Consider the following 20,756-nt stretch of genomic DNA (forward strand, 5'->3'; position numbering starts at 1 on the left):
TGAGAAGGGAGGAAATCATCTTAAAACAGCTCAGCAGAACCATTCCTTCATGTAAAGTCTCATTCAGTGTGATCTCCTGGAGGAGAACGTTGTTGCATCCTCCAATGGCAAAGCTCATATACGGTTCCATTGCAATTCCCCGTGTCTTCTTTCACGAGTGTAGATTCATCATCCTCAGGGACTGATAATGTTTACTTCCGCCTTCTCACTGCTGCCCTTCAACATTCAGGACTGAGGTGGGATATCAGTAGAAACAAGTCGCTGTGCCAAGAGAGTCAAAATACGACATAGCTCACACAGAGAGGTAACAAATGAACTTGCCTGTTCAGTGTGTGGCAGACTCATGTCTTTCCCTTGATTCTGATCCTACACAAAGTATTTGGCAATTTTTGTTTTGTCCTGGTGCTTTACGGATGAGCAATCTATGGCCTATGTGGCCCTCAGCCTAATTTCTTGTGAGCCGTGCCCTGATTTCATTCAGGTCACAAAAGGGGGAGAAAGAAGGTAACAGAAAGGACTGGCAAAGGCGGGGAGAAAAGGCTCTGGCCCCACAAGCATGTTGGTCTGACAGATTATGCTGTGTGGAATGTGGCCCTCAAAGAAGCCCCATTTGGGCCTATCAGGGCAGAGAAGCTACTCCTTTAGGCTCCTCAGATACAAGCAGGAGTAGCTAGGGTGGCAGTACCACACTTTTGTTCTCTCAACAGTGAGACAGTGCGAAGTGAGACAGGGGTGTGGTTAAGGCTGTGCAGGCACACTGCTGTTGTGAGGCCTCTGAATTGTTCCTGGGTGGCAATGAACAGGCACTCAGTTTGCCCCAAATTTGTACATGACGACATATGGCAGTTCAGGCCAAGAAGCAAACTCTGGTAACATATCTACGATACAGGAGACAGGCGGCATTTTCATTTCTGTCTCTTAAACTATTTTCTTCATTTTCCTTATTTCCGTAAACGGCAATGAATTTTAAAAAATCACACTGAGCAGCAGGCACATTCAAATTAAAATGAATGGGTTGCATTCAATGTCATAAGGCTAACACTCTGTCAGTGCAATGATTTTTCCTCGCACAATGAAGCATTCTCCCCTTCTCCTCCCCTTATGAAACTCCTAATCTGTTCTGGAGTTTCCCCCGTCCATCCAGAGCAGATTTGGGGACAGCATGGGGGTGATCCCATTGCGCCAGCACTAATCCTTGCATTAGTGCAAAAGGTTAGTCAAATACCACCCGGCGTCTGCTGCTTTCTCTCTTACATTGACAATATTCACAAGAGGAACATTCTGGACTGAAATAGCATTCAGTGTGCCAGTTTGTAAAAATGCCCAGGATCCTGCTGAGTAGAAAAAGGAACTGATGGGATTTCTGATTTCTGAATACTGCTTAATATCAAAGCCTGCGGAGGTGAAAAGGAATGCTTGCTGTGAGGAATCACAGAGGAGGCTTTTGGCTGTGCCACATGTGGCCTTCAGTCTAATATCACGTGGCCCTCAGGACAGTGACTAGGGGAAAGAGAAACCTATGCAACCCTCCAAATTCCACCCATGTTTGGCTCTGACCCCATCCACTTTTGGCTCTACCCACCACAAAATACAGGAACCCCCCCCCAATAGATTACCCGCAAGAGAATGCAGCCCTTGAGAGAGGGGGGGAAAGGTTCCCCAATCCTGCTTTAGAACTTTCACTAGCCTTTTACTCCACTAGCTGTCAAATCTTTCAGGAACAGTTTGTAAGTTGAAAATACCCCTTGTGATGGTTCAGTCCAACCTGCCTGGGTAGCTTCCGAGGGCAGTAGCGAACTTCATTTTGGAATGCTGTGTCACCCATACATAGGTAATGGGATGCTGGAGGGAGTCAACTGCAGAATGTATCACTGAGTAAAAAGTATTTTGCAGGATATTTTTAAATTATTAATTTATTGCTATCACGATTGTCATCGTCATCCTAAATGAACATTTCCCCCCAAGACTGATAACAACTGTATTGTAGGGTGAAAGACCATAAAAGGAGTAAAAGGCATTTAACAGGAGGCATGGTCAGTGTTCCCTACAGAGTCATCCTAGTTGCAGGTTCTGTCCTCTATAAAGCTTCTGTTTTTGAAAAGACGCAGCAGCAGCAGCTTTATCTCCAACCGGGAGATTCCTTCTAGGAACCACGGAGCCGAGTGTGTGAATAAGGCATTGCTCCAGAGCAGGGATACCAAGAGGGAGTTTTGTAGGAGGCCTTGAACAGGAAACACTGAAACAAGAGATATGTGCAGACTCAATGTCTGGAGTGGATACTGGGCACCCAGAACAGAAAGCATCTAATTTAGTTCAGTGTTCATTCACTCCTAATACCTATGAAGCAGCTAGCTTTTCCCTCTCCTTGCCACCATGCACCCCTTAAGCTTGTTCTCCATGGAGGACGGTGTTCTGTTGCCAGCATTGAAGTAAGACTGAACCGCAAGTCTTTTGTAGAAGACAGAAGTGAGAGAGACCTTGCTCTTCATTCCAGGCCACAAAATGTTTTCGGCCAGCCCTAGCCCAAGCTCTGATATGGCTCCTGAACCAAATGCATTCTGGATGATCATCTTTAATTCTTCCAGTGACATCTTACCTCAAACTCACTTTGTTCTTCATCTGGACACACCATGTCATCCTCATTCTGGGACTGTAGAAACATAAGAAACTTGCAAGATTACTTTCTAGGCATCTATTCACACAATGTGTCTTTTTTTGCTTGTTTGTTTGTTTTGTCCTGCTGGTGACATTAATGGTAGCACAAACTTTTGCCATAGAAATAGACCAGAGAAACACAGTGATTGGTTGCAGTGCAGTAAGCAAGAGCTACTCCTTTGCAAACACACAAAAAACCCCAACAACTCCAGGCTTATAAAAATGCTTCTTTATATACTCTGCGATGTTAAAATGCAAAGCACAGATAGTTGCTTAGCTGACTCAAGTCTGCTGGGAGATGTTTAGAGGCAGTGCACTATATTTGAAACACTATGTGCTTTAAGGGCTCTTTTTTCTTAGTATCTCTCTCATCTCCATCCCAAATTGGTTGTGTTCAGTTTCACTCCTGCAGTGGGAATGTCAATTGCTTTTTGCGTTGGATATTTCCTCTCCTAGTAAATACAGCTCTAGAATCTCCTTCTGGCTTTGTTTCTGGTGTTCATTCATAAAAGATTTGCTGCATGGCTGTTCTGGGGAAGGGAAGTGATTTTTGTTTTGCTTGCTTAGCCTTGATAACAGAATCCAGAGAAGTAAGAATTTTATTGTACAGCAAAAAGGCTTCATAAAATATTTTAAAATAGGCATGACAGGACACAATGCAAGCTGAGTGTGAAATATCAAATGCTTCCCAAGCCCTTGGGACTTTGCCATACAAAACGTGAGCCAGGTATCTTGCAGGCTTGGGCCTGCATTGAATGTGCTGCTTGGGTTAGATCTCTGCAAGTGAGAGCACCAAATCTTTCTGGGTGGTTAAGTGTTGCATTTGTTTTCTTGTCTTCTCAGATTTGGGGGTTGAAGTGGAGGGGGATGGAAGAGAGCTGGGGAGGTGTTTGCTGAAGCAAGGAAATGTGATCAGGAATCCTTGTGTGGGCAATAAATTACAGCCACTCAGCTGGGCTGCAGCCACTGCAGATGGAGAGCACCAGTTACCCACTTACAGGAGGTTCTCTGCCATTAATAGAGTGGAGAGGAATTAATATCTCAGTTACATAGTTAAGGCTAAATGGATCCTATTAGAGAAATATTACAAGGCTGCAGGATTCCAGAGCTAGGAAACATGATCAGGTGCAATATATGGTATTTCATCATCTTGACTGCCAGGTTTGCCAATGGGAAGACTTGCACACTCTCTCTTAGCTAGTTTTTGTTTTGTTTCTTTCTGTTTTAACAGAATTGCAGATTTGGGATTCTATGGTGGAAAGGCCACCCTCTTCTTGAAAACTTACAAATAATTTATTCCACCTTCTTACAACCAGCCCACTTGACTGCTCTTACTTCATACAGACAGTATTTCCCAATATTCAATCAAAATCTACTTTATTGTAGTTTTAAAAACCACAGGCCAGGCTGACTGAGTGTGCCTCTGGTTTAGTTGTACCTCTGCCAAGTTGTTCTTAAACAATTCACAACCCCTGAGCCCTCTTCCTGCAAAAGATTATAATACTGACCCACCTTAAAGTGCTGGTATAAGGGACAACATGTAAAGGAAGCAATTTGAAAGAATATTCTGAAGAACAAAATAAATGCTAAATATTGTAATTAAGCTAGCTTGTGGTCACCTCTTCTGCTCTTCACAAGTGTTGCTATAACTGCGCCATCCAATCACCTCTGGACTGAAGCACTTTCTTAATGAATTTTAATAAGCTGAAGTAGAATGTGCAGCATTTGGCAAACCTTCTAAGTCACTACCTGCTGCTGCACAGTGTTTCCTTGGGAAATCAATAAAGAAGGGCCATCAATCCTGGGAACCAGCATTAACAATGTATGAAAGTGATTCTGGGAATGTCCCAGATGGAAATGGTTGCCAGCAATCCAAGCAAAGGGATGGCAATGCACCAGCCTTCAGCTGCATCTAGCAAACACACCCTGCCTGTCAATCACATCTCTCCAGGAGGCTGAAATAATTCGTTACATGACTATGATTGGAATTCCCATCAGGGACAAAGGATTCCAAGCCACAGTAGAATTCACCCAGAATGGTTGCAGTTCCTTTTGAAAATCTTAGCAATTGCATCAAAATAGGCAGTCCCAAAGCAAACAACTCAGTTATTAAATACATACCTGTTACATTCAGCTTGCAGTTTACAGAGGCTTCACCCAAAGGGTTCACGGCCTTGCAGGTATAGACACCACCATCGAAGGGGCTGGGCTTGCGGATTTCTAGAGAGCAAATACCTTGGTTCATGAGGGCTAAATACCTGGGGTCTTCTCCAATTTCCATCTGGTTTTTCATCCAGATCACTTTGGGCTGAAATACAGATAAAGGCACCAAAATGGCAGAAATTAACACCTCTCTCCAAAAAAGTGGGAAGGGGCTGATCACTGGTCCCAGGTGAGCAGCAGCTTCCCATTACTTAGTGATAAGCTTCTAGAGTCTCTAGAGAGTGTCTCATTACTTTTTCACCCTCAACCCTCCTGCTTTATGATGGATGTCACTGACAATCTCCCAGTGCTGTCATAGACTGCAGCACTCATCGCATGTTTGCTGAAACAGGAAGGCACTACAAAGCCACTTCCCCATAAGACTGGACATTTATCTGGAAACTGATGGGGAAATGCAGTGGAAAGTGTGGCACAACACTTGCTTCAATGCAATGCCATCCAATCTCCCCACCATATCAGAATGACTGCTCATTAAACAGCCCAAGTCATCTAATCTCCCTGCAAACAAATCAGGGTGAATGCTCAATAAACAGGTCTCCTGGAAGCCCCATAAACTCTAGAGATGCTTGAAGAATTTGATGCAAATTGGCCTGATCTGCATCTCCTGGACTAAAGTACAGATCAGAATGTAGCTCTTATCTGGTAGACTTCATGGTTCTCTGAATGTTGCGATGTGGACCTCAGCTCAAAAAAGGTATGCATCTAAATGCGTGTTGTGAAATAAATTACAATTAGAAATTCATATTTTGAAAGGAAAACATTCAAATGCAGCTTTAAAAAAAAGTTTGCAGATTACTGTGGAAGCAGCACAGAACAGCCTGAGGAGTAAACACATGCAACAGGGACACTCAACCTGAAATAAATGGATCCACCTGTCTGTAACTTATCCCCATTAAGAAAAGAAGTCAACTCATGTTCCTCTACCAAAGGAAACACCTCAAGCCTCTCATCCTATACCCAATGTCAGATTCAGTCTTGCTAAATACGGTCACTTAGCTTCCAAGAATGACCAGCACTCACCTTTGGGAAGCCCCGGACACAACAGACAAGCTGGGTACTGTAGCCCCGGGTGGTAGTTCTGTCGGTGAGAGGTTGGGTGAATTTTGGAGGTTCAGAAAGATCCTTGCTGTTGTACTTCTCTGCTTTGTATGTGATTGCTGGGGGAGTGGGGGAGAAGGCAGATCAATATAACTCCAAATAAGATGGGGAGCAGATTGTGAGACTTTCTGGAACAATACAAAATGACAGCTCTGTATATTGAAATTGGAAAAGGTAAAGCACCCCTAGATGGTTAAGTCAAAGATGACTGTGGGGTGTGGCACTCATCTCCACAGGCAGCTTTCCGGGCCATGTAGCCAGCATGACTAAACCGCTTCTGGCGCAATGGAACACCATGACGGAAGCCATAGTGCATGGGTAACGCCTTCCACCTTCCTGCTGCAGCGGTACCTATTTATCTACTTGCACTGGTGCGCTTTCAAACTGCTAGGTTGGCAGAAGCTGGGACAGAGCAAGGGGAGCTCACCACCATCGAGCAGATTCAAATCGCCGACCTTCTGATCTTTAGCTCCTTGAGAAAACTATCAGCAGCCTCCAGCATTCAGGTCTTTCCTCAGGTTGTGATCTCTCTTCCAATGCGTCCCTCTCTCCAGACCATCCCCTTCACTAGCCCTGCTTCACACCCTCCCCTCCAGCTCTTTGGTGTGGCTGGAATGTGGCCAAGAGTCACATGTGTGGTCCTACCAACTTTTCTTGCTGTCCCCACCCACTTTTCCTCTGATACTCCCCTCCCCTGCCACCTCAGCATACAGCTGCTGGAACGCTGCCCATCAAAGAAGATGCTTTAGACAATCTGGCTGGAATGGTTTGAGCTGTCATGGCTGCCTTCTATTCTCGATGTTCCATGCACATAACCAACCAGCCCTAGAAGGGAAGGGGTGGGTTTCCACAACCTTGTCTTTCCTACTGTGCTTCTACAGCCCCTACCTGATTTTTTGATGTGAGCCACGTCCTTGGAGACAGCAGGCTTCTCGCTGAGGCCGCAGGGGTTCTCTGAGAAGACTCGGAAGGAGTAACTGTTGCCAATTATGAGATCGGAGACAGTGCAGTTGGTGCGGTTGTAGTGCTCCATAACTGTGAACCATTGCTGGAAAGCAGTAAAGGTCAGCCTCTTAAACACGAAAAAGGTTCAGGTTCAGGGCACAGGGCTACCCTCCCAGCAGAAGGAGCAAGAGCTTCCCAAGCAAAAAAAACTATGGAAGCCACCCTGGGGTGCTATTTTGTTTCGGTGTTAGGGCAAACGAAAGTGGGTGACAGTGGCACCATTAGGGCCTCCTATTCATACCAAATAGCAGTGCCCAGGGCAGGGGTTGTTGGAACTGCAGGACAGGAGGAAGCATTTAACCCGATCTGTAGTGGGGTTTTTTGTTTTGTTGAATTGTACAATTGTTGATAGCTACGTAACAGGTTCTCTGGTCCCATGGTTTTCACTCTACCACTTCTCCAGCAGCATTGCAAGAGGCGGGAAACAGCCCACAATACAATTTGGCAAATTGAGAAGGAAGAGAGTCCCCACTTGACAAACATTCCATTGCTGTCGTGGGGTGGGGAATAATGGCAGGAATTCTCCTTTCCAAAGGAAACTGCCCCCACCAGTAAAGCAGAGAAAACTCACTCTCTATCCAACCACGTAGCACATTCTCCCACCAAGCCCTTTCTTAATTACCAGCATATATAAATGTAGCATACAATGAAATGCTAACTTGCTGCACGTTTGCATAAAAGGGTGCTTTTGCACCTTATAGAAAAGGCATTTGATACTATTTGATAAGAAGAAGAATTGCACATTTATTAATATTATAATATGTTGCCCTCTCTCACCCCAAGATCCCAGAGAAGGCTACAACATCAAGAGGCAATATTAAAAACAGTTCAAAACAGCTGGCACTCACAGAAACAAGGTGGGTCCCAAAAATATTTGGCAGCAATGTTGTTTTATGACAATCTGTATGTTTTTAATTTTTTTATTGATTTTAATGACCCTTATGTATATTTTGAACCAAAATTTTAAATGAGTTTGTATATTTGTTTGTTTTAAAACCTTAGACAGTATCAATGCTTCCACAGAGCAACTGAAGCAAGGCATAGGTCACAGCACCAGGTATATAAAAATAGCTGAGTGAATCAACTCTTCCAGGGGGCTTGTGATTGGACCCCAGGAATAAAGCTCTATTACAAAGGCAAACTGTGTTGACCTACTGCCATTTCTGAAATAAATGCTGCTGATGGAGGATTAGAGAGGGAAAGGTTCTCAAGGGAAAGATTTGTTGGACTAAATATGGATACATTTAGAGGGTTATTTACATTTGCTAGTTAAAAAGAAAAAAGTTCATACATGAGCTTTTTTTTAACCTTGATTTACATTCTTATTCAAGATGTTATTGATTCCGTTTATTGTACTATAAAAAACATAAAAGAATAAAAAGCATAAGGGTTCTAAGTAATGTTCTTTCCCCATTCTCATTTTCACTGTTTAAACCACCTGTGACCAAATTCTGTATTGTCACGGAATTTGTGGACTGCGTTTTTGTGGAATATGCATTGCATATATTGGACTCCTTTTTGTTGGGATTTGTAAACAGCTGTGAAGTGATGGTGGCTTCAGGACCCACCACTAATCCTTGCACAAAGTACAATGCCCCCCCCGGCTGTATCTTTCCCAGCCCCAAGTCCTTACCCCAGTCTTCTTGTCTGCTTTTTGGACTGTGTACCCTTTGAGATCAGCATTGCCATTATCTTTGGGTGGGCTCCACTCCAATGCCACGTTAAAGCCCCATACATCCACCAGCTTCAGGTTCTCAGGAGGGCCTGGTCTCTCTGAAAAGATGAGCCACACATTACTTCTGAAATATCTAGATAGTGCTACTTGCCATGGTACATCACAGAGAAGTTCAGCAGCAGGCACCAGATAAAAGAGAGAGCAGCCATTAAGCTATCCGGAAGAAGAGGGAAATATATAACCATACTAGAATATATTATTATTATTCATTCATTCATAACTCTTATGCAGGTGTAGTTTCAGTATCAGAAACAATGGCTCCTAATCTTCAATGTCTTTCTATCTTACCCTGTTACATGAGGGATTCAAGGCTGAAACAGAACAGTCATCTCACTACACATTCCCCATGGCATAAGCACACCACATGCTCCGATGCTTAATAATGCCAGGCCCAGCAAGCTGCCATATGCCACAGTACACAGTGACTCTTGAATTAGAGAATTTTGTTTCAAGGGAAGAGGTATCTGAGCTAGCCACCCTTTAGATACCAAATCAAACCATATGGTTTCATCGCCCTTACCAATCACCTGGAGATTAATGGTGGCCTTGTCTTCTAGTTCATCTAAGATCTTAACACTTATTTCGTATTTTCCAGAATCAATGCGCTGTAGTTGGCGGATGAATAGGACGGAGTCCCTCTCACTGTTGCGCAAATGCATTCGCTTGGTATCCAGAGGCTGGCCATCTTTGGTCCAGGTCACCTGTGGCTTTGGCTTTCCCTAAGGAAAGGCATATGTAGAACAGTTGGTATATCACGGTTTTCTTCTATTTGTCTGGCTACTAACTCTTATAAACATACAGTGAATCTTCGGCATGATTTTCATGATTCCTGGTGTTGCTCTTATAACTACGTTGTCTGTTTTTTGTTTAATTTTATTAATTTGATTTCATTGACTAGAGTTTGCTTTATGTTATATTGTGGTTCTGTTATGTGAACTGTGTTGATTGTTCTTCATGGAAGTGAAAAGTGGGAATAAAGTTTCAAAGAAAGAAAGTGCTCATTTGCTTCCATTTTCTAGCCATATGTGATTAAACTGTGATGCAAAAAGCCAACACAATTTTTGGATTCTTATTCAAAGGCAGGACAGTTGCCGACACACATTTATGTATGTGAGTGCCCATGCACAGGAGAGGCAAACATGTTCATATTGATGTTTCTACCCAAAACCTGAGCTCTGAAGTCCCCTCCCCAACAAAAAACTTAGGGGCAGTTGAAGCTAGTATGAATGTGTGTCAAATGCAGTTGCTTCAGACAGCTGGCCCTTTAAGGGAGTGGCCTAGATCCACAGCATGTCTACAGATACCCAAGAACCAAAGAAATGCATGGAGTGCTATACCCTATTATAAGTCTCTCTATGCCACTCCATATGGCTTGCACTTGCTATTTTTAGTCAAGAGCTATTTTAGGCTCTGGGCTACAACCCCCTACACACTGCCTGACTGGAACATACCGCCTCTGCCTTCCAAACACACATAACAAACTTGATCACAATGTCAAAGTATTCTCTTGATAAGAGCTCTTTAAATCAGAATAACATAAAAAGAGATCCAGTGTCAGAATTTAGTGCTAGGAAAAGATCAAGTATGACATAAGACACTTTTTCCGTCTGTGTTTAGAGATTAGGAGGCTGCCAAGAGCTGGTGAGTTTTATATGACTTGTAATATACAGATGTAATGCATATGTCAGCCAAACAAAGCTTAAGCTTGTTTACACATTACAGTTTAGGATTCAATGGTTTGTGTAGAGTACCTTGTTTCTAGTCCTGCCTTGTCCTGAGACAGCTCTCTTCTCAAGCTCCAATGTTTCCTTTTTCCCAAGCCTGTCAGTCCTTTATTTTTCTCAGTGACCAGGCCACATTCAAGTGAAGCTGGAATTCTTTCCAAAACATCAATAGTTTCTGCTTTGGAGGCTGCCCGCTGTAGCCAACCTGAGAACTAGTTCACCTTTGCAAGCTTTCTGCAACTATTCCTAGCTTCTTGACCAATTATGCAAAGGCTTTTATCCCCGCCCAAAGCCAAAATGTCAAAATAAGAATAAGGATCCACATACCCGAAAAGGAATCATCAGGTTCAACACATCGCCCACAGTCTTCATGTACAAGTCCCTCAAATAGCGTGGCAGTCGGATCTTGGGCTGCTCTAGAGAAAACAAAATTATAGCGGTTTGTCACTGGTACTGCAGAACTTTGCTGTGGAATCACTGATGAATCTCCTTTGCTTGGATCATTTGGCTTGCCTGGAATGCTTAGAAGCACTAATGATTAGGCAGTATATAAATGTCTTAAATAAATAAGAATGTTAGGGGGGGCAGCACTGAGATACTCATATGACCAGAGAGATTCCACAGCAGTTTGGAGGCAGAATAAGCCAAATATCTCATATTTCATTGTGGTTAAACCTTGTAGGGTCAAGGGTACTTTCTATTAGAATTCCTGCTCCAGGATTGCAGTCATGGGATTTTTGTCTTTCACATGACGGTGTATGTTTTGACTCCACAGAGAGGGAAGTGACGGAGACAGGATGTTTGTGTTACTGTGTTCCGTGAAGTGGGACTATTGTCCTTTGTTCTTTTTTCTCTTTGCTGTCTCTAGAGAGGGAGCCATGTTGCAGTGCTCCGTGTGTGTTTATATGTAAATAAAGTAGATTAGCCAAAATGCTGAGTCGCTGAGGTATGTTACGCAAGCTGCAAAGACTCTGCAGATCCCTAAGTGTGCCGGTGTCTGTTGGCATCGGTCGCTGTGATGTTTGGGCTGAAGAAAGCTCCCGAAGCTCCCAAACGATCGACCAGGAGGGAGAGAACATTCCAGTCGGGCATGTGTCTCTGCCAGGGTCCTACTCGAGTGTAGGACGAGCTCTTGACACTTTCCCCTCAGCACAACAATGCAACTTCCTTGGACCATAAATACAACTCAGGCCAAGGAGAAGATGCCACCAGCTCTTGAAGCGACCAGCAGTGGCGTGAGAGAACTGTTGGCTCAGTCCTTCCCACATTCCCTGACTCTTCTTAAGAAATACCTGTGAGGTGAGAAGCCCAAGCCAGGGAGCCCAAACCATCAGGTCCTGAAGTGATTATCCATGGCCTGAGAAAACGCTGAGTCAGCAGTGCCCACACCTGCTCTAGTCTTCTTAAGAAAAACTTGTGTATCCCTCAGGAGAAATCCAGGCTAGGAAGTTTGTGTCATCAGCTCTGAAATTCCGATTGAGAAAGCTCTGTTCTGTATTCTGTAACGCAGAGCTTTCCAAACTGTGCGTCATGACACATTAGTGTGCCGGCTGCAGTGCGTAGGTGTGTCGCGGAAACACTCCCTGTGCTCCTCCCGGGGCTGGAAAGGGGTTAGTTTAAGCTCCGGTTTGCTAGTAAAACTGAATTACTGTGTCATGAAATGAGGCATGTCTTAAAAAGTGTGTCACTAACATGAAAAGTTTGGAAAGCTCTGTGTAACATTTGTTTTAATATTTAAAATGGTAAACTACAATGAGTGCCTTGGCAGAAAGGTGCCATATAAAAACAGTAAATCAGTAAACCCAGGGAGGTAAGGCAAACTGATTAGCTCTTCCATCACAGTCCAGAGAATCAAAATGGAAATGAATTCTGGCCAAGGCTGCACTGGCAAGAACCCTGCGGTTTGTTTGTTATTAAATGACACATTCGTAACCTGACCCAACCATGGAGCCGCAGATCAGGTAACTGTGCTTTATAAATTATCAGAGGTGAGAGTTTCTATTAACTCTGGCAATTCTTTGAGCTGAGTTGGTTAGCTCCATGAATGGAGAGCTGGGATCAGGACTCATAAATAGTACTAGGCATGCATTTCATAATTTAATTTAATCCACTCAGCAAGAAGAATCAATATCAAGTGCCTCGTAGCAACAGCATACCTTCTTGCAGCTTCCAACAAAATATTAAAAACACGATAAAACATCAGACATAAAAAAACTTCCCTAAACAGGGCTGCCTTCAGTTGTCTTCTAAAAGTTAAATAGGTTTTTTTTATTTCCTGCACATTTTTGCAGGCATTGTAACTTCAAATTCCAATTTTCACCCACCTCCAGAGGTGATCAGTCACAGAATCATAACACTGTAGAGTTTGAAGGGATCCCGAGGGTCATTCTAGCCCAACCCCCTGCAATGCAGGAATCTCAAATTGGTGGGGTTAGTGTCCTTTTGGGGGGGTCCTAAAAAAGGTAGATTTTGTAATTCATTCTAAGACAGTAATTTTCAATATTCAGCTACAAAATTGGTTTTGTACCAAATCAATGTCAGATTTTCTTTCAGCTCTAAAACTATGTTCCTACAATTTCTGGCTTTTACTTCGTGTCCCTCTGTTGTATACCAAGCCAAAAAGATGTGCGTGTATGTGCTATGCAATGAACAGCACATACTTGAAGCAGAGCTTTATACTTCCCTTGGGAAAACAACCTGGTGAGAGTCAAAAGAAGCCTGTATGCATTTAATCACTTGCCGCTGTCTTCACTAGCATCAAAATAGCAATGGTGTAACTCTAGCATGCTATATTTGTCAATGGTAGCCTGGATGGTAAAATAATTATGTTGGGGTTTAATAAAAGAGCTATGCATGCCTGTGAGGCTTAAACGTGCAGTAGCCTACGTTCCAGAAGTGATCGTGTAAAGGAGGACCCAGGATTAAAAAGCTGAAAGATACTTTAGCAACGCTGTTCATAGAACACCAGCAATGCAGTAGGATATACCAGAGGAGAGCCCTGCCAAGAACTGTAACAGCATCTTCACTCACCCATCTCTTTCCCCCTGGAATCCCTTGCTGGCATTTATTCTTATCAACAGGGCCAGCGCAGCCATTAGGCAGGATGAGGCCACTCTCTCAGGCAGCGGAAGCCCCCAAGGTGGCACTCCCACATGCCCTGACACCCCTGCTTATCAGTCAAGTGAAATCCAGCACTCCAAGGAACTAAGTTAATTTCTATATCCCTACATACGAAGGAAAGCATAGCTTGTCTGTTGTCTTGCTAATTGCTAAAAATTGCGCAAAGGTTGTTTTTGTTGTTGTTCAAGTGTTAGAATCAAACAGCAACAGGGGCAAACAGCAGGGTGACATTTTCAAACACAGAAACCTATGTAGAGGACACTGATGCTAATCGTTCAAAATAAAAGTGACAGCATTAAGCACACTTTTTTAAAAAAGAGCCAGTCCTTTCAACACACAATAAAGTAGGCTAGTAATATTATATCATATTGTGCAATGAGAGAGATTGTGAGTTTCCTGAGCTGAGACCTGGTGCTGTTACGCTGTACCAATTGGCTAGAAAACTAATTGAAGATTAAGTGTGTAAATAGACCATCAATCTCAAAATGCCATAGCATTTTTTTTTGTCTACCTGCGGCTACACAGACACTCAACTAGAATTTGCTCCAAGCAATGTACATAAAGTAGACTCGGTAACTAAACAGCTGGAATTGCAAGAACAATTTAAATATAACATGCTGGTCAAGATTTTATATTTGCATAATCTGAGACACTCAGACTATAGAACCTACCCCAGCACAAAGAAAACATTCATCTGCCAGTACAGTACTGCTGATATCTGAAAATACAACCCGCTTTGACTCATTCAGTCAGGTTAAAAAGCACTGTGTACAAATTTCATAAGACAGTGGCAGATGCATTTATGCCCCTACTCCCTCCACACCTTATGCTAGTGGTGCACAAGTAGTGAAAGGTAGTTCTGTAAGTCCAGTGACAATCTGTGCTGGCAGGCAGCACAATTACATGCTGCATTGGAGAACTCACTTACCAACTAGCTGGCAGAGAAATATGTTCATCACCGGCATTCATCGTTTTCCATCAAAACATTTGTCTAAAAATAATTCCTCTTCACAGTAGAAACAGAATTTAGGTTAGTCTGAAGAGTGACCCTTCTGTCCAAGCTACACAAGGTCTTAATATTTCACACTCCACACAAGATCCCTACTAAACACACTATGGGGCCAGCAATACCTAGAGGAGGCTGAAGAAGCTTTCAAACTTCTAAGCAGCACTGAAGGTCTTGCTGCAATCTGAAGTGAAGGAGCCAGGGGTAAAGTGACCAGATGCAAAGAAGGACATGATCCCTGAATCTTTAATAGTTGGGGGGGTGCACTCTACCAGCATTTTATGCAGTAGTTTAAAAAGCGGTACTTGGTAGATTCTCCTCAGCTGGTTTCTAGCTGCAGAAAAATGTATACATGGGTTCCAAATTACAGCACTCAGATCCATGACCACTGCTGCCAAGTGAGATACAATTAACAGTGCAATGTATGTTTCATTACATTGTGGTGCCACATTAATGTTATCAGCAGCTGACACCATGGAAGTCAGAGCTGTGTCATACCCAGGACTTGCAGATCAGACTGTTCTTGCAATCTGTAGATATATCTGCACATGATTTATTTTGAGAACTAAATGTGGTTGGGAGGTATACTTCTTCATCACTGACTTCAACTTCTTCTGGTCTCCTGTTACCCAGAGTTCTGTTGATGACTGAAGGATGAGGGCAAGGTAATGTCATAGCCACAAGGGCATCCCAGGTTAAAAGGAACCTGCCTTGCCATGGATGTTATCTAGTGCTTCCAGTTGAGTGCTAAAATGCTGAAGAAAGAACATGGGAAGCTACCATGCCCTCAACAGACCTACTGAAGTAAGCCAATTGAAAATAAGGAAATTTAGTTCTGAATAAACATGTATAGGATTGCTCTATTATTCCTGTATTCGGAAGAACAGTTTTATATTAACATTGGATGAAACATAATTGTACTTCCCAATGGTGCACCAAGAAGGCCTATCAGATGCATGTTTAAGGTCCATGTGCAATGCCTGCCGCTCACTGCAATGCACACTGTCATAGGAGATATCCACTTGCCCTACATATTCATGGGACTGTCCAAAAATAGGTGCATCACTGGCACCTTTTTAATTTATTAAAACGGATTTCACATAACATCAACTGCATCTTGTTCTCACCTTTAAGTAGGTAAAGTATGCTCCATTTTTACACAAGCAGGTCTGATTGCTCTATTCTGGGATGTCTGCTTCATTTTCATTTCAAGAAATTGCAAAAAATGAGTCAAAGCTGTTCATAATTTTTAAAGCAATGAAGAAAGGACAACAGAAGGAAAAGTACAACAATCTTTGCGAGGGCAAAATGGAAACAGCCAAAACCAGAAAGTCATCTGAAATTAATTCTCCATTGCATACCACAGGGCAACCAGCTACAACAAATCATGACACCAAATGCTAGCAGGCTTTAGTTGTGGTGAAGAAAAAAACTCCAAGGGTATACTAATGTGAGCCGAAGTCTCTCTTATGGAGATTACAGGAGTTAATGAAAGCCATTAAGCAAATTTGATCTGCTTGTGTATAAGGGAAGGAGTGTTGTTTAACCTTAGCATACCACATCACTTTGCTGATAGAAATCATGGTCCCACAAAGCTCCTGGGGGTGGGGGAATAACTCCCAACAAGGTAAACAGCAGCTAGAGGGAATATTTTGACCAGGAAGATGATATGAAGGACGTCTTTGAATAATCCATGTTAATGAACATGTTCTGTTACGCTAAATGCATTCAAGATACATACCAAGAACCTCTCTGATGAGGAGTGGCTGGTCCAGGACGGCTGGCTCACTAACTCCATCACCTTTCACAGCCTTCACACGAATGAGAAGTTTATCTCCAGATGTTAGATCGCGAATTACATAACGGGTGGAAAGGAAGGGCTTTGTGTTGGCGGCCACCCAGTCTGTAGCTAAAACAAAAATATGCAACAGGTGAGTCATATAATTAGAAGCAAGGATGGCACGGTTGGGTTGTGGCACTCGTTTGACCTTACAGCAGAGTCACTGCTACTTACCAGGAAGGAGGGGTCAACACAATGTAAACACACCGGTTGGAATGCCAGATTGGCTCTGCCAGTATATCTGCACCATGTCAACCTCCCTGCCCCCACTTCCAGGTAAACAGCAGCAGGTAAGCTGCCAGGAGGTCTAATGTTTATTGCTGCCCCACTACGTCATCTGCAACAGAATTATTGTAAAAAGTTGATTCAGTGGACAATGCGGCCTCTACTCTGATACATTTAAAATGTATCTGTCTACAGAGTTCACTCAGTTCTTTCTTGAGAATGAGATGAAAGATCCAATGCTCAAAACACTTACTGCAGAAAACAGTAGCACTTACTTCCAATTCAACACTCTTAAGACTGTGTTGTTCAAAAGCAAACCTATGCTTTGCTAACCTATGTCTACTGGTTTGTCTGTCTGTCTTTTTTTAAAAAAAAAAATTAAGGTTGCAATATATCAATTCTAGCCTCCCAACTCTAGAAAGACCATGTATAAGGTCATTCTTACATTCAAATTATCTAAGGGTGCCATACGTCCTGGACATAGCCAGGATTTGTCCGTCGAAAATGGCGTCTGGGCCGAAAAGTGGCTCAAATGTCTGGGAAAGAAAGGTCAACAACTTTGCCTCCACCCCCCAAAAAGCCTTTCACTTTTTGAAATATGGCAACCCTAAATTATCCCCATTGGGATATAACATTTGGATACATTTGTGCAACAATTTTGCTCAAGCCATCTTTTGTGAACAGTTCTGCTATGTTTCAAGGACATCCTCTTCTAATCACAACAAAAGCATGCTTTTATTGGATTCAATTAACAAAAAGAGGTTACAAAGGTTGAGGCAATCTAATCAGTGAGTGGAAATGCTACCCTATGGCAATAGCTCTCCAAATACACCATACAGATATGGAGCGACAAATATGTGATAATGCACTCATGCAGGTCGAAAAACTGGCTTGAATAAAATATTCAGCAAACCATTTGGAATGCAGGAAGTAATTTGCAAGCAAGGAAAATAGCTAAACTCAAAATAATTTATTTATGAGAAATGATTCACCCAGCTATCGCTCACAAGAAACCCCAGCTAAACAACCCATGGAAATGGGCAACATAAATTGTTTGTAGCAATCAATAGGGATGTCATCAATTGCTGAAGACTTTAGTAGACGTCACCCACTATTTATTACCATTATAGCATACTCAGTGTGTATGATAAACCTTGTTTAATACACAACATCTTCTACTCAGGCTGTGACATGATTAATCCATCACTGGTGGTTTACAAACCAAATTGCTCACAAATGTAATCTTGTTTCCTAATATTATTCAGCTTTTTAAAAGCAGACATCATAGACTGCAACCCTTTTTCGTAATATAAAGTGCTACTATACCGTACCTTTCTATGCTATAGAGAAGCCTTGCCCAGGAGGTGCATATTTGGCAGCTTCTATGGTATGGCATCTATACTTGCTACATAATGGATTCAATTTGCAAAAGTGGTTGAAAGAGGGGAGAAATAACTACTTTCTCCATTTCCACGTTTGGAAAGCCACTTCCACCATTGCCATATACAGTATAAGAGGCTGAAAGGCAAGGTCGTCATTTCTCGACTTTAAGTAGATTTCCTTCCTTCAGAAGAAGCTACATCTGTGGAATCTCTTTGTGCCTGAGAACTCCTAGAAGAGATGGACCAACCTCAAGGTTCTAGAATTTGCAATCCCATGACTTGCTGCTTCTAGTATTCCAAGCCTTTCTCAACTTGAGCTCACAGAGCATGTCCGTTGTACGTCAACATGGCATGTGAGCAATTGATCGGGTGTGTGGAGAAGATGTCAGGCTAAGAAGAGAACACATATCATTTTCTTTACACACCTGTTCAGCGGTTTAAAGGTTCAAACATTTCATGAGAACTAGTATAAGGTTCTCTCCTCACCTCCAACTGTGGCTGTAGATACGTCAAGAGAGGGACAAGCAATTTATCCTGACCATGTTATCCTATTTTCCACATTAATGCATGCAGCTCTTCATGCTCACGAGATATAAAGCTCAAGCCTACTTCCGTATTTGCAGTGCTCCACCACATATCCATCCAGGCCAGAATGGCCCACAACCTCTGGGGCATCCCACGTCAGAGTCACAGAATTGTCGTTCACATCGTCCACTGTTAGATTTAACGGTGAGCTGGGACTGCCTGGTATCACAAATATAAAAGCGTTAGTAAGGCATTTTCCATCCCCACCAGTTCAGTACTTAATGCAGTGTAAATTCATTAATGCTCTTTTCTTGGACTAAGGGCTTAGTCAGAGAATGCATAGCCCAACCTTATTTTAGCCTTTGCATGATAGCTATGCAAATTCCCATTTCTCACACACTCAGTAAATGTGAGAGAAGGGAGTGGGGTTGTGTCCCGCTCCCCAACACTGGTGCATACCTCTGGCTATATGCCCCAACGTCCAGCATTAAGCTGAGCACATCTCCATACATACAGTTGTATGGGCGTAGGGATTTTCATCAGGAACATCAATTGCACTGGATGACTGCATGGAAGCTCTGACACATGTACAGTTGTATGCATACAGGGCTCGCTTTCACTTGTTCAGCTGAACAAGAGAATGTAGTGGGGGGTTGTGACCAGAGGGGTACACCAACATAAATATTGCTGATGCAGTATATTCCCTGGGGAACCAGGTCTCCTTCCTACGACCTTCAAATTTCTGGGGCTGGAGTAAGAGAACACTATCCTCCTTCTCCAGCTCCAGCTGCTTCTATGATGCACTCAATAGTAGTCAGTGGGAACAAATAGCTGAAGGTGATTTCCTGGTGGGTTGTTGCTGGTGGTTTTCTCATTCATTCCATTTCTGACACTGATAGAGGTTTTGTTGTAAAAAGCTACAAGACCTCTTTTGGTGCTTCCGGACCATATATGGCTCATCCAGGTAATTGCAAATGAGACGTCGGTGGCAATGGGGCTTTTAAGGCTGCAGTCCCAACCCTATTTAGTTCAACAGGACTTGCTTCTAGGTAGCCATGGTTAGGATTGCATTGCAATTTATCAGAGAAGTGAAATCCGTCTTAAATGGAGGAGGCAGAACACTGCCTGCAGTTAGGATACCAATGGTGTAGCGTGAGCACCGCAATTATATATTATTAATTAATTATTATTGTTGTTGTTGTTGTTGTTGTTGTTGTTGTTGTTGTTGTTGTTGTTGTTGTTGTTGTTGTTGTTGTTTTGTTGTTATTATTTAAAAATGGAGCCAGCACTATACCACAATAAACACCCTTCTGGAAATATCACCGGAAACCAGCGTGGCGCAGGCCGTGGCGCTTCACTCGCGACCACTTTTTTGCCGTCTTTTAAATATGAGAGAAGCCCCACAGGTGCTTTTTGGTGCCCAGGATCAAAGCGCCTCGTTTCCGCGCGTGGCCTTGGAAATGGCCTCCCGCGTGCCGTGCGCGCCACGGCTTTGCGCCGGGAGCAAAGAGGCGCACGCGCTGCCGCTGCCGCCCTCCCGCCTCCACTGCTCGAGACCCTTTCCAGCCACCTCGTCGGCCGCCGCCCTCACCTTCTTTGGGCTTCTTTTTAGCTGGAGCTGCCGGCGGGGCGCTTTGGGCCGTCGGGGGAGCCGGAGCCTCGACGGCTGCTGGTGCTGCTGCTGTTACCTCCGGTCCGGGAGCTGCTGGAGTCGGTTCTGCTGGAGCCGAGGCCGGCTCTTCGGAGGGAGCGGCCTCCGGTGGGGCCGCCGGGGCCGCCTCTTGCTCGGACATCTGCGGTAGGCTTCGAGGACTCCGCTCTGTGCTCCGGGGTGGCGGTCGGTGGAGCTGCCGCGTGCGGTTAGAGGGTCAACGGTGGCCAAAGTCCCGCCCGGCTCGCCCTTTTCTGTCTCTTCTTCTTCGGCGGCGATTTTCCCCCTGTGCTCTCCGCCGGGTCTGGGGGGTTTTATAGGTCCCTCCAGGCCGCCCCCTCCTCTCTCTCCGCCGCTTGGGCCCACCTGCTTGGGCGGGCGGGGGAGCCAGGAATAGCCGCCCAGCAGCTGCGAGGTGCAAATTCAGCATCTCCTCTGGAGTAGCTGCGCTCCGCGGGACTGGCCCGCAGAATGATCTGTCCCTTGAAGCAAGGCTTCCCCTGAGACAGGGTTTCGCAAGGCTCTGTTTCGCTGCATTCCGTTAGCAGGGACGGGACTGGGCCCTCA

The 20,756-nt window shown here is 43.8% G+C and overlaps 2 protein-coding genes across 2 annotated transcripts in view; one reads left to right on the forward strand and one right to left on the reverse strand.

The window, feature by feature from the left end:
* Nucleotides 1-1,897: 1,897 nt before the first annotated feature.
* Nucleotides 1,898-20,331, reverse strand: MYBPH (myosin binding protein H; the record flags this gene model as incomplete). Its single annotated transcript, XM_083508572.1, has 11 exons — nucleotides 1,898-2,236; nucleotides 2,597-2,650; nucleotides 4,777-4,963; nucleotides 5,899-6,035; nucleotides 6,865-7,024; nucleotides 8,615-8,754; nucleotides 9,237-9,435; nucleotides 10,768-10,856; nucleotides 16,308-16,475; nucleotides 18,623-18,757; nucleotides 20,130-20,331. 10 exons carry the CDS (start codon nucleotides 20,329-20,331, stop codon nucleotides 2,640-2,642), a joined length of 1,428 nt encoding a protein of 475 aa, XP_083364698.1. The 3' UTR covers nucleotides 1,898-2,236; nucleotides 2,597-2,639.
* Nucleotides 20,078-20,756, forward strand: part of DENND2D (DENN domain containing 2D) — a 51,820-nt gene continuing 51,141 nt past the window's right edge. The window contains exon 1 of the mRNA XM_083508575.1: nucleotides 20,078-20,336. The gene's annotated coding sequence lies outside the window, so the exon portion shown is untranslated. The remainder of the gene's footprint in view (nucleotides 20,337-20,756) is intronic.

The sequence above is a fragment of the Podarcis liolepis genome, assembly GCF_965112155.1.
Source record: "Podarcis liolepis genome assembly, chromosome: 6".
In the NCBI taxonomy this organism is placed as follows: domain Eukaryota; kingdom Metazoa; phylum Chordata; class Lepidosauria; order Squamata; family Lacertidae; genus Podarcis; species Podarcis liolepis.